This window comes from Urocitellus parryii, chromosome 4, assembly GCF_045843805.1.
Source record: "Urocitellus parryii isolate mUroPar1 chromosome 4, mUroPar1.hap1, whole genome shotgun sequence".
NCBI lineage: Eukaryota > Metazoa > Chordata > Mammalia > Rodentia > Sciuridae > Urocitellus > Urocitellus parryii.
In genome coordinates this window covers 203,375,777-203,389,591 of record NC_135534.1, presented here as the reverse complement: position 1 = coordinate 203,389,591, position 13,815 = coordinate 203,375,777, and the positions used below count along the sequence as shown (strand labels likewise).

Sequence of the window (13,815 nt, the reverse complement as noted above, 5' to 3'; positions counted from 1 at the left end):
TGGGAAGAGCATTCTCTTCATATATCTGAGGAGCTGAACCTGCATGCCCGAGGATGGCCAGTGGGCAGGACAGAGCTTGCTGTTTGCAGGTCAGTAGGGATAGAGGGCAGCTAGGCACAGGGCAGAGGATCTGTCATAACATCTCGTAGGACAGACTGGACTGGGCATGGGGGTTAAGAACAGGTGCCTTGGAGAGAACTGACCTGGTTTAGAATCCTGCTTCCTCCACTGACTAGTTCTAGGACAAGTCACTTTGTCCCTCTCAACCTCAGTTGCCTCACCTAAAGCTTCTGATAGATTCTATTTTAATCTATCCTCAAATGACAGTTCTATAAAATCAAACACTATAAAACCTGTGCTTATTTTTCTGTTTGTTCTCTGTGGTGCTGGGGATTGATCCCAAGGCCTTGTGCATGCTAGGCAAGTGTTCTACCACTGATCTGCACCTCCAGCCAAAAACTGCTGAGTGTCTTCATCTTAAAACCAGGAGACTAAAACAAACAATCCCTCTTGAACTCTGGCATTCCAAGGCTGATGACTGATCTATCTGTACACATGCCTGTTTTACATCAGAAGCTCCAAAAGAGAGGGTAGGGTGTGTTAATAGGTCTTTACTAGAATACCTAGAAGGTGAAATGTGCCATTTGGGAACCAAATGAAGCTCAGCTGAATGTGATCATAAACCTGACATGAGTCAGGCTGGCCTCAGTGACTATCCAGAAGGTCTCCACTTGCCTAAACATCTCTAGTTTCTAGTTCAACAATTTTGGACATTCTTAGGCTTGAACTAAGCTGGTAGATTCAGAGTGAAAGAATTAAAGATCTGAGTTTGCACCCAGGCTCCACCCCTTGTTAGCTGTCTGCTCATGAGAAAATTATTTAACTCTTCTGAGCCTCAGATTTCTCTCTGTAAAATGTGACAAGTGCCATAACCACTGGGTCACGTGGTGGACACTCAGCACAGCCAGCAGGGAATGCTGTGCTTCTGCAGTGCTGCCACAATGCTGAGTCTGGCTTCCTGCTCTTCATGGCACTAGGCTCGGGGAACCAGTGAGAAATGTTGTCCCTGCTCACAGGAACTCAGTCTGGGGAGGTGGCAGGTCCACAGTGCTCATCATTTCTATTCCCTAAAAGCAGCACTTCAGTTATAACAAAGGATTTCTCTGCGGGGGGGGGGGGGGAAGCATCTGGTGAGGCAAAAATTTCCAGATCATTGTGAGAATTTATGGGGCCAGCATAACAGAGAACTTAAAAGCAGTGATGCAGTGAGCCAACTCCAGCTGAGGGAACTGACCCCGGAGTGCTAAGAGCCCCTCAAAGGGGAGTACGAGGCACTGGGGACACAAAGGTAGCATGACTGAGTGTGCCCTGAGGAGAGGGGAAGACTGCACAGAGATGGGACCTCTGTGCTGCATTTTGAAGGATTTGTAAGAGTTCAAGAGGCAGACCTGGGAGTTGGGAAACCTAGTTACTGGTGGGTCCCTGAGAGAGAGAGATGGGTCTGTGCAAAGACCCAGGGACACGGCCCTGCTCCTAGCCTCCCAAAGGATCCCAAACTCCTGCTGCTTCATATTCCAGCATGATCTGAAGCACTGGTAAGGGAGGATGTGGGCTGCTATGGATCCAAGGCTCCTACCCTCACTGCACCCTTTCTGTCCCACTTGAAGAAGCACCTGGTGTGGGATGGCATGGCAGTGTGATCTCATCCCATTATGGAGATGGCTGAGGGCACATTTATTATTTATTTATTTATTTATTTAAGCAAAGCCTCCCCAAATGTTGGTGCATGATCCTTAGTAGCAAATTTCTTGTGGCCCATCTTACCACTGAGCTCCCACACAAGCAGACACCAAACTGCGAGGGGGAAGCAGATAGTTTCCTTCTACCGCGTATCTGCCTAGCCAATCGGCAGAGGGCTCTTATCTGAGCTTGGGCAGGTTCTAGTCCCTGAAGACAAAACCCTCTCTGTGCTCTCTCCCAACAGAGCCTTTATTCCCAGCGACATAACTCAGCCAGAAACACCTTTGCAATTAGACACCTTTGTACCCAGGCCTCTGCAGCCTCCAGAGCTTTCACCCAGCAACCCCAGAGCCACTGCTCTTTACCCCATTGTTTGGGGCACTGAGCCCACAACACGCCCTTCTCTAGGGGACTGAGGCAGCCCTGGCTCCTTATCTGAAGCTGCATTCACTGGCCTGTTCCTGGCCACACTGAGATAGTAGCAGGCTGGCACCAGGCCAGGGGGCCTGCTGAGAGCCAGGGTGAAAAGCCCTAGCAGCTTCTGGCTTCCCTGGCTCCTAACCTGGACTCTGTCCTGCCTCCCTCAGGTCTGGCCGGACCTACCTGGGGCATTTGGTTGGGATGAAACTTGTGATGAGGCCTGGAGACCTCTCCCTATGCTCCTGCTGCTGCTGTTAAAGGGGACAGCTGCAGGGATCATTCCCTAACAAGCAAAAGAAAGGGGAGGGTGGACTCTGGACTTACCCCAGAGGCTGACAGGGAAGGACAGTTAGTGCTGCCACAGCACAGTGAGTCCCTGTTGGAAATGAATTTTTAAAAACTAGCAGGAGTGGGCACTTTTGCCATTTTTCTCTCCTGAGACAGAGGACACAGCAGCTCAGTTGGTTTCTCAGTGGATAAAGGAGGAGCCATAAAATTATAAAGTAGCAGAACCGTCAGGGTCCCTCGGATTCCCCAGCACCACCTTCTTATCACAGAACTTGTCCATGTAGAGCTGAGATCCGTCCCTGGACTTGTAACTTCCAGGACACTGAGGTTCAGAGAGGTCAAGAAACTTAGTCAAGATGACACAGATAGTAAGTAGCTCAGCAAAGCTCAAACCAGGTCTGTCCTAATGACTCTGGGACTCTGAGAAGCTGGAGGGGCACCAGTGTGGAAAATTGCTCTACAACACTTGCCATGGCCCAGCCACCGGGGACCTACCTGACCTTCTGTCACTGTTTCATGGTACTGGGTTCCAGGGCAGCCCCTTGAAAAACAGCTCTCAAAAGAGCTAGTGGATGTGTTGTTGGAACACTCACGGTGCTGACAGCCCAGAAGCTGCCCAGTGAGACCACTAGGACCACCCCTCCCCCAGCCCACAGAAACAGGGGAGTGCAGCCATGGAAAGAGCCACACAGCCCTGGCTCCTGGGAAATGAGCCAGTGGAGGCTGCAGACCAATTTCATTTAACTATCAAATCTGGACACACCTGAGGGGTTCATTCTACTCCACATTTCAGTGGATATCTGTCTTTCAAAGTAGAGCCAAGCTTGAAGTCCTGGCATCTTTAAATCTTAGTTCTCCAAGAATAGAATCAGTCACTGTAGTCTTTCCTCCAGATCACACTGCTTCACAGACAGCACAGGGCACATGTGGAGATCATCTCTCTCTCATCACAGGCATCTAGGGCTGGGGGGACGTGGACAACTTGAACAAGAGTGTTTAGAGAGTTCAAGCAACTTAGCTAAGATGACATAGCTAGCAAGTGGCGCTACCAAGGCTCAAAGCTAGGCAGATTTCTTCCCTGTATTTTATGGTAGGAAATATGCCCATTACATCATGGTTCCTTAGCATGTTGGAATGTTTTGTAACAGAGAAGGAGGTATACGGCACAGTGGCTTCCATTCTTTCTGGAAGTCAAGCAAGCATCAGTCCAGAGGGAAGAGGTGCTGGCCCTGTAGGCAGATAGGTCAGCTTCACAGCCTGAGCTCCCTGGCCTGAGTACCACAATGAGCTGGAGAGGCCTGAGGTGCAGTGCTGATGTCAAGCAGGGATGACTGTGGCTATACTTGATTTCAATTTAGCCTTCAAGGTTGCAGAGGCCGAGGGGAAAGCCACACAGGTCTCCTGTCTTGAGCCTGTGCTGTTCCCACTGTACTCCCCTCTCACCAGCCCCTAGTAAGCTGTGCACCTCTACCACCAGTGAGACCTCCATAGCCCCTCCCTGTCTAACCTCTTTTCTTCTTTGTTTTAAATCCTTATTTCTCTTCCTGCCCACCTGTACCACCAGAAACCTAAAGAAGAGGGGTTTTAAGATGATGCTTTTTCTAAAGTATTTTATTAAACATAATAAGATTCCCAGTTCATTGCAAACTACATAATGCAGTGATGCTTCAAAGTGCGTTCATTCTTTGCCAGCTTCTTGCTCAACAAAAGCCACAGGAGGAAGAGGGTTCCAGAGCCATCCTCCTCCCTCCCTCCCCACTCCTCTGGTGGCTTGGGGGAACTGATCACAAAGAGCTTTTGAGTGTGATGGAAAGCTATTCCTCCAGGCCTCAGGCTGTTTTCCAAGGATGACATTGGACTAAACGCTGTGGTATTTGTAGCCACGGGAGATAAACTATCAACTTGTTACTGTTAGAAGCATGGGGATTTGGCATCTCATGATTTGGAAATCCTAACAGTTTGGCATTTGGCAAAATGGAAGTAATCTAAAAAATCCTGGAGATCGGGCATCTGTGGCCAGCTTGCTACTCACACTGATGGGTTGTAGTGGCAAGCTTACATAGCAGACTGTATCATAACCCTGAGAGGCCGCCAACATTTTTTTTTTTAAAGACAAAGAAAGCAGAATTAAGTTAGCATCACATTTCTGAGTGTCTAAAATATCACTGGTTGAATTTGTTGACACCAACGGCTAGGTTACTATCGTGAAAGTAATGATGTGCACCTTCAGTGACTTCTACACACATCAACGAGGTCTGCAGTCACAGGAACCTACTTGTGGGATGCTGGAGATGGTCTCTCCCCAGTCCCCTGCCTCAGCCTCAGCCTTCCCTGGGATGAATCTGGAGAAGAGTAGTTGACACTAAGCTGAAGATACTTTGCTTAGTATCTCAAGATCAGCTGATGAAGTAGTTGTAGGTTACCCTTTTTGTGTGTGTTTGGTGCTAGGGATTAGAACCCAGGGTCTTGTGCAAGTGAGGCAGGCACTCTACCAACTGAGCTATATCCCCAGCCTCCACCCCTCTCTTTTTAAGTGAATAAATGAATTTCACTTAATAGATTTTAAAAAAATACAATAATTTAAGTTAAAATTACTATACATGCAGAGAACAAGTTTGTAAGAAGAGAATTTTAGTTTAAATGACAAATATATTTAAATTATTTTTCCCTAAATGTTAAAATTAAGTATCTTAGTATGGTATTTCTAGAGTAATTTCTAAAAGAACAGAAAGGGTGACCATCTGGCCCCAGATACCATGTACCAACTTCCCGCTACAGACAGTCCAGTCTCCCCCACAGAACAGAAGTCCTTTGCCAGGGTTTGGTTGGGATGCTGATGATCAGCTGCAGTGGGGCCCATTTCCACATGGTTCTCAAGCTGGAAAGGACAGAAGGAGGGTGAGAAAGAGACTGTGGATTGGACTGGTGAGAAGATGCAGCCCGGAAAGATGGATGAGGGCTCCCTGACCTGACCAAGTGTCCACCCCAGAAAAGCCCACAGCCTAATAGGGAGACAGGAGCCCCCTTCCCCCAAGGCTAACACAGTGTGGTAATTGCAGCACAGTACGCAGGAGTAACCTGGGCCTGGAAGGCAGACCTGAGCTCCAATTCCAGACCCTGCACTTCTCAGGCCCAAGCGTGTGACCTCCTCACTGCAGGGCCTCAGGAGGATAGAACAAAACATGGAATGCTTAGCAGGTGAAGGCTCGCCACATATGGTAGTCATCATCTCTACTAAATTCCTAGAGATAAACATAAGGCATTTTGGGCTTCTAAGCAGGATTCAGTACCTCCTGTGGGGATGAGAAAGGATTCCTGGAGGAGGCAATGAGGGTAGCAGGGCCTTGCAGATATGCTCACAGAGTCTCTGCCAGCAACTGTCAGGAGTTCATGGAGACCAGGCTTGGTGCTAGGCAAGTGCCCTATTTTGTGAAAGAGAAAAAGGACATAATGCCCAATTATATACCAAGTGGCTTGTGGTTGAGCCCCAGTAAAATGACAGAACAGAGTATGAAGAGGGGTTTTAAGTGTCTGGAAGATGAAAAGGTGATGGATAAAGTCAATCTTGGTTCTTTAAGAAGTCAAGGAAGCTGGTCGCCTTCCTTGGAAAAGGTTAACAGGTTGGCCAACCACAGGACTGTGGAGCACTGTCTAGCATCTGTGGGTTGGTTGCAATTCTGGGTCTGATAAGTCCTCCCAAGATGTTCCCGCTTTGAACTGAGAGCCCTGGTCATCCTCAAAGTGTCCTAGGGGTGGGGCGGGGGGCTCTGTGCATCACCCATAGCCACATCCAGTCTCGGGCACCTGTAACGGCATCCCTTAGGGAGCCCCAGGGCTCCCCTCTCACCAGTCCCCAGCAAGCTGTGCACCTCTACCCCCAGCGAGACCTCCATAGCCACTCCCGGTCTAACCTCTTTTCTTCTTTGTTTTAAGTCCCTGTTTCTCTTCCTGCCCACCTGTACCACCAGAAACCTAAGAGTGGGCACATGCTTCTTAGTGTACTTTGGAAAGCAATATTGTGACGCCTGTTTATCTTGAGGTCAAACCAATACAAACAGAACCCCCTTAAACCCTTCATGGGCCCTAAGAGCTCTTGGAAGGCCCCAGACTATATCAAGTGCATTGAAGCCACACCCACCCGGCCATCTCACATATCTAATATAATTTTTACTGTAACAATCTTGAAAGTATTTGAATAATTTTGCTTTTGAAATTATTTGGCTAAGAGTAACTCAATTAATTTATGGTTAACTCTGATTTCTCAGCAAACAGCAGGCATGTTCAGAAATTCATGGGAAGTGAGAAAAAATTTAACCTACAAATTGTTTTCAAAAGTAATAACATTTTTATGAAAGTTAAATTTAACAATTAATGAACTTGACAAGATGTTACACTTCGTAGAAATTTAATTATATACCAATAAATTTCAATTTTGTAGTTTTCTTTTCATATTTGACAGCCAATAAGTATTTTTTAAGGCCTCAAACATTTTCATAAACTCCTGAAAAGGCACTGTGCCCACCACCTGAGGACTAAAGCAGCCTCAAGAGCGGGCAGAGCACTTGGACCCTTTCCCTGGAATGACTGGAAATGGCATTCATGATGTAAATGCTGAGGCTCTGTAAGAACTAGAGGCCTTTGGCATAAGCTATTCCTGTATTCAGGTAATTGTTTTGGACTCTGGTTCAGTAAAAATTAGTGGCTGACATAGAACATATATGGTCATCATCAAACTATTATTCCACCAAGCTTCTGGATAAATGAGTCTTGAGCAACGACAGACTGGTCATCACAGACCCTGCCTAGTGCCTGTCCTGCCCTGGTGGGACTCTCAGGAATTCTGCTCCTGGCTAGGGTGGGACTCACACCTAACAGCCCATGTGCCCTGGCACTCAGGATGGATAAATGTGAACAGGAAACTCCAGATCCAATTTTAACAACTAGTCACTTCGGTTAGGAAAATGTTTCCGGGAACAGAAAAATGACTTTTTGGAGAAAGGCCATCAGTAAGAATAATTGAAAACCCACATACAGTTCTCATGCAAAAGCAGGTGACTTGGTGATATCACAGAAGCCTCTCCCCAGGGGTTTAGGGACTAACGCATTCATGGGAGCAGCTCCCCATGATGTCAGCACAGGCTCCAGGGTCCTCTACATGGCCAAAGGTGGTTGGATTCTTAGGTTTGGGGCTAGGCTTAGGAAATGAAAAGTCGGTCCAGCCCAGCTCATGACCCAGAGGGCTTCTGCCCCTCTTGCTGCTCCTCAGGGGGAGCTGCAGTAGCTCTGCTCATATATTCATGGTGTGGGGAGCCCTCATTGAAAGCTGCTGCAGTTCGTGAACCCATTTCAATGCTGGGGCCTAGGTGGGTGAGCTGGCCTGACACAGGTCCAGCCCAGACCACAGAAAGCAAAGAGAAGAGGAAGTTACACGATGGCCTGGCCTGGCTTCTGGCTCTAACTTGCCTTTACCAGAAAGGCCCTGACTGGAGGTGGTGAACACTGCATTGGGCCATCAGTGAAGTCTGGTTTCCTGGGCGGCTGGGCGGCTGGTGTCTTGATGCCTCTATCCAGAACACCAGAGGAGGGAAAGCAAAGAGGGGCTTGGCAGTTACCAGGGCTGACACTGGGGTTCGAGAGCCCAACACCTATATCTCTGCAGGAGGGATGTGCCAGCATTCCTTCTCTTCTTGGCCTCAGGTCCTGTGTCCTTCCTGTGCCCTTGCCACCCCTCTAGGGAACCACACTGGCTCAGCTCAGCCATGGCAGCTGCATGGCCCTTCACGTGGAACATTCCAGCTGTGGTGTAAATGTGGTCTTTATAGAGGTGAGGTTGGGGCACGTACACTGCTCTGGGCCTAGGTGCTGCCGAGTTAGTATTGGCCTGGTTCTCTGGACGGAGCCGCCCTCTCAGAAGGGGAGCCAAGTCAAATAGTGCCTAGCACTCGAACTGTTCTGGAGGGAGGGTTTCACCCACTGCACGTCAAAAATTTAGCTTCCTTGACAAAAAAGATTTCCATTCTTTATTTCAATACATCTTTGTGGCCTTTTCCGCTGAAACTCTGACTTTTAAACTATGCCTGTGAAAAATATCTATTAGCAAATAGCTTTATATTTAGTCTTGGAAATTCAAAATATACAGTGATGTTTATGTTTGTGTTTGTGTGTATATGTGTGTGAAGTGGGTGGGGAGGGAGAGGAAGAGACAACAGAGACAGAGGAAAGGGTATGAACAACTTCCACCATGTCAGCTTTCACCTATAACAGGAGGAAAGAGACTGTGCTGAGCACCGGCTCAGGCTGGCCTCTTGGCTGCTCCATGTTGGTGAGACCCTTAGGATAGCCAGTGCTCCTTCCCCATTATACAAGAGAACTTGAAGCTTAGTGAGGAAACTGCCCAAGTCATATTGTGAGTAGGTGAAGCCACCAAGATCTGAGCCAGTGGCTGGTGACTCCAAGTTGGGAGTCCCTTCTTCAGCACCACACTTGCTCAACCATGGGCCTCCCCTAGATCCCGGGGGCATTATGTGTAACAACCTGCATATTGGCCTTGTGTTATTTATGTTACAGTTGCAGAATTCTGGACACACTGCACATGACAGGTGTGCCATTGCATCACTCCCCTGCTGCAGCTGTAGGTTGCCCATCAAATCAGGAGGCTTGGGCTTGGCTATTTTAATGCAGCCATTATTTCATTGCTGCCAGTTTTCCAATGCAACCTATTTTTTGAACAAATTTTCCCTCATTATTTGCATTTTTTACATTTGCCACAGTGTCTCTAATGTAAGGAAAGGAATGCATATGGATGTATGAGATTTGGTGGAGGTCTTCGAAGGAGAACTGTTTGGGGCTTCAGTTTTTTATTTTATTGCTTCTTTTCAGTTATTTATGACATTAGGATTCATTTTAACATAATTATAAAAGCATGGAATATAATTTGCTTTATTTCAGTTCCTGGTACTCCCCCCACTTCTGGCCGCTGTTCCCTTGCCTTTGCTCTACTGATCTTTCTGCTATATTATAGAGTGTGTGTATTTTTTAAATTAGCATCTTGTGGATGTATGTGATGGTGAGAACTACAGTGGTATATTCATGCATGTGCACAGGGAGCACAGTTCTTGTTGAAAGCCAACAGGCCTGAGTATCAAAGAACAGGCTGCAGGGATATAAGAGAGTCTTATCTAATAGCATGAAATGCAAAATGCTTCCTGATTTATACCTGCCCCATGACTCTAGAAGGACATAAATTAGAAAATTACTAGATTTGCCTAAAAAAAGAAAAACAAAAGATGAAACTTCTCCATCATAAGATACTTAAAATAGTTGAAAAGTGTGTAAAGGATATTAAGAAGTCAATAGGAAAAAAAAAAAAAACCCAAAGCAGACTTTTTAAAAAGGGGTTTAACACCTTGCCAAAGAAGAACTGTTTTTATTATTATTTTTTTGACCTGGATGACAACCAGGTTAAAAAAATAAAAATTTTTTAAAAGTATTCCTCAGGACAGAGATTGTAGCCTGGGCCCCCAACCCTCAAATTCACTCTGGTTGGGGGAAAACAAGAGTGCTTTGGAGTAAGGACTCTGGACCACCCAGACCATCTGAAGACAAAGACTCACCCTGCACCTTACTGGCTTTGTCACCTGGGGGTCCCTTAATGTCTCAGGGGCTCTGCTTTCTTCATCTGTAAAATGAGGAGCCTGCTGCCACCTCACTGGAGTGTGGGTAGAGGGAACATCCAGACAGGGCTTGCCCTGAGCCTAGCACATGTGTTATCTACTGTTATTATTCATTGTTATTATTACTATTCCAGACAAGACTCTTTTAGAGCTCGCGGTCATAACCTAGGGCTTGAGGGTCCATTTACCTTCTGTTCTGGAAACTATACAAAATTATGTGAGTCTGTGCATTTTTCTAGAGAGTCTAGAACTTTCCCCAAATTCCTAAGGGATTGGAGACCCCAAAACATTTAAAAATACTTTCTTTTTAAAAGGAACCCTTTGTAGGAATGCCAAAGGTAAAGCTGAAGCCATGAAGGAACATAGGCTTGGGCCACAGGACTCACCTGCTACCTCTCACTGGCCTCCAAAGGCTCCCTACGTGGTAACCCCTTCAAGGACAGCCTCTCTACTGCATGAGAGCCCACGAGCCCAGTGGCTCTGCAGGAGAGGCCCGTGGCTTGGTTAAGTGATGTTATTTTGCAGGCCCTGGGGATCTTCCATCTCCAGCATGAGCATCAACCGCCCCTCCTGCATGGCTGACCTGGCGAGGAGCTGGACGGCCTCCTACGCCCACTGGCGCTCTGCTCCAGCTGTTAGGGACAGACTCCTATTCTCTGCCTTGGTCCCTGGAGCATGGACCAAACACAACCAAAACCTTTTTCTCCTTCCTAAATGTTCTTCCTGGAGGTCTGGCCTCCCTTCCCCAGGATGGATATTGAAGAGGGCCAAGGGCAGGAAGGGAGGACACAGCCACTGGTGCCATGCCTTGTGCTGGGGTGGGATGCATGGGGGCTGGCCCTGGGCCTCATATGGGAGAAGCCTGGGTAAAAGGGTGAGAAGCACTCTCAAGGAGGAGGCCTGCAGTGATTGTCAGCACCCAGGCCGCCCTAGGTGCCCAGAGCAAGGTGGCTCTAAGATGGGTTCTCTGGAAGAGCCCGTTGAGATGTCCGGCAAGGACAAACCCAAACCTCACCCATCTGACCATCCATCATGTGTGGGCTAGCTAAGCCAAGCATCAGCCAGGACTAAAGCTGAGAAGTTGGGGCTTCACAGGCAAAGCTGAGTGCGCCCGGACTCCAAGGAGGGGGAAAGACAGGATTCCTCAGGAAGTGGAGTGGGAGGAGGCAGGCAAGGCCAGTTCCTCCTCACATCTGCCAAAGCAGCCATGCTCTCCTGGGCTTCTGCAGCCCTGTGGGGGCTGGGCCACAGTTAATAGCTGTTGAATAAACATACACACTAATAGAGCAAGATGAAAATTTCTAAGCCCTTTTGATCTTAACCATTCTCAGTCTGAGAAGTATTTGAAAGAGCCTGAACCAATGTGTGGTGATTTTACGTATTTTGAACTATGTGGCTGAAAGACCTGGAAGACCTCCTAATGTTCCATCAGATGAATAAGGAGGACCCCAGCTTGTCTGGACCTTAGTGACTCAAGTCAGTACCTTCTTGCTGAAGTGACCAACCTTAGAACAAAGGAAACTGCTAGGGGAGGTTGGACCTCTGGGTGGAGGGGCTGAAAGACCTAAGCTATTCAGAGGCCTAGAACCCTTCTGGCCTCAGTTTCTGAGGAGAACCATAGATTAAGGTGTGTCCCAGACATTGTCCCTTCGGTGATCTCAGAATGCATGGGCTCTGAGCATCTGGTCACAGTGAGCTTCCTTCAGGAAACACAGATTGAGCTGAAAGGGAACCTGGTACCACCAAAAGATGCTTGGAGACTGGTGTATGATTCCCTGCAACATTCAGATGTCTCTGGCTATTTGGCCAAACTCTGGGCTAATCTGGACCCTGTAATCCTTCAGAAGTTCTTACTAGAAGCTGCAGTGGTGTCATGGAGTGCTGTCACTGGAAGGGCAGATGTGGAACCTGGCTGAGGTGTGCCAGTGCTCAGAAGTACAGTTAGGTGAAGCCCAGGCTGGCTGGTGAAGCAGAGCAGGAAGCTGCCTGGTGCTGGCAGGCACTGCCACATCCAGCAGCATACGCCTCTTCACCAACAGAATTAACTTTTCTAAAAGTCACTCCAGAAACTTCCACACAAATGTGTGGTGATTTTATGTATTTTGAACTATGTGGCTGAAAGACCTGGAAGACCTCCTAATGTTACATGAGATGAATAAGGAGGACCCCAGCTTGTCTGGACCTTAGTGACTCAAGTCAGTACCTTCTTGTTGCTGAAGTGACCAACCTTAGAACAAAGGAAACAAATAATCTCTGAAATCCTGACAACCCTGAAGGATGTAAATATGACGTCCATTCTACAAATAAAGGAAATCAAGGGTGGGGAGAAGTGAGGAAGCGTGCTGGTAGGTCACAGTAGGAGCCAGTGAGGGCAGAAGATGGGCTTGAAGTCCTTAATTTTATACCACATTATTACTCAAACGTGCAAGACAAAAACCAGTTCCCTCAAACTACAGGCCTGTGGCTTCCTGTTGGAGCCCTGCCAGAGGCTGTGTCTATCTAGGGTACATCTGGGGCTGTGGCCTTGTGGCAGGCAGCATGTGACATGTGCATGTCTGTGTCCCTAGGCCCATGGAGAGACTGCCTACAGGCCCTGGAGGATGGCCATGACACCAGCTCCATCTACCTGGTAAAGCCTGAGAACACCAACCGCCTCATGCAGGTGTGGTGTGACCAGAGACATGACCCCGGGGGCTGGACTGTCATCCAGAGACGCCTGGACGGCTCCGTCAACTTCTTCAGGAACTGGGAGACATATAAGGTGAGACCCAGTGGGGCCTGTTTGCACTGCCCACAGGTGACTGGCCCACCCCAAGGCAATTAGAATGAGGACAGGGCCATTTTTGCAAACACCAGGGCGGTAAGGATAGGCTCCTGCTCTGCCTACTGCTAGCACCTGTCACAGGACAGCAGTTAAGAGTTTGGACCACCAAAACTCCACAGGGCAGAGGGACTGCTTGCTCCAGCCTGGGTGTGGCAGACTCTTGCTTCCAGGTGGGGTTTCCATGGGTATGACTTATTCTTGGTGCCCAGAAGGGGCAAGGCCTGAGGCTTTCAGCCCTGGGAGATCCCAAAGGGCTCCTGGAGAGAATTCTGATACTACTGGAGTCCTAACTGCAGGGCCCATCTCAATTTGTAGGGCACTGCAGTGCTCATCATTGTAGAAAGCAAGGCTGCACCCCATTCTCCTTCTTCTGGTACTGAGGACAGCCTAAATGGCTCGGGCCATGGGAGTACCCACAGGGATCTTGTACGTGACCTGGTTTAACCTCCAGCACTTGAGGAGGACACTGCTGTTGACCCGGTCATAGGTGACAAGGGAGAGTTCCTTGCTCACAGCTACATAGCTGTGACAAGCAAAGCAGTGACTGCAGCTTAGCCCTCTGAAACCAAAGTCATGACTCCCTTGGCCATAATGCCTCTACATGTGGCTCTGCCACACCCCCTTCTTGGGTCTCTCTCTGTCTTGGCTCCCTGGACCACCTCCTGGCCAGCCTGTATTTCTGCTTCTCCTCCATATCCCAGCTTGGAGGCTCCTGGAGTCTCTCCTCCACACTCCCTCCTCTCCTGTGGAAGGACTGTGTCCTTCCTGCTCGTCCTGGCTGGACCATCTAGGGAGGATAATGATAGCGCCTTGCTCTTAGGGTCGGCACGAGGATTAATAAAGTAACATGGTGAAGTTCTTGTGACAGTG

At 48.3% G+C, this 13,815-nt stretch overlaps 2 protein-coding genes across 2 annotated transcripts in view; one reads left to right on the top strand and one right to left on the bottom strand.

The window, feature by feature from the left end:
• Positions 1–13,815, bottom strand: part of Ralgps1 (Ral GEF with PH domain and SH3 binding motif 1) — a 253,995-nt gene that overhangs the window by 103,695 nt on the left and 136,485 nt on the right. The window lies entirely within an intron of this gene.
• Positions 1–13,815, top strand: part of Angptl2 (angiopoietin like 2) — a 34,910-nt gene that overhangs the window by 15,510 nt on the left and 5,585 nt on the right. The window contains exon 3 of the mRNA XM_026386272.2: positions 12,689–12,882. Within this exon, the coding sequence (XP_026242057.1) occupies positions 12,689–12,882 (194 nt within the window). The remainder of the gene's footprint in view (positions 1–12,688; positions 12,883–13,815) is intronic.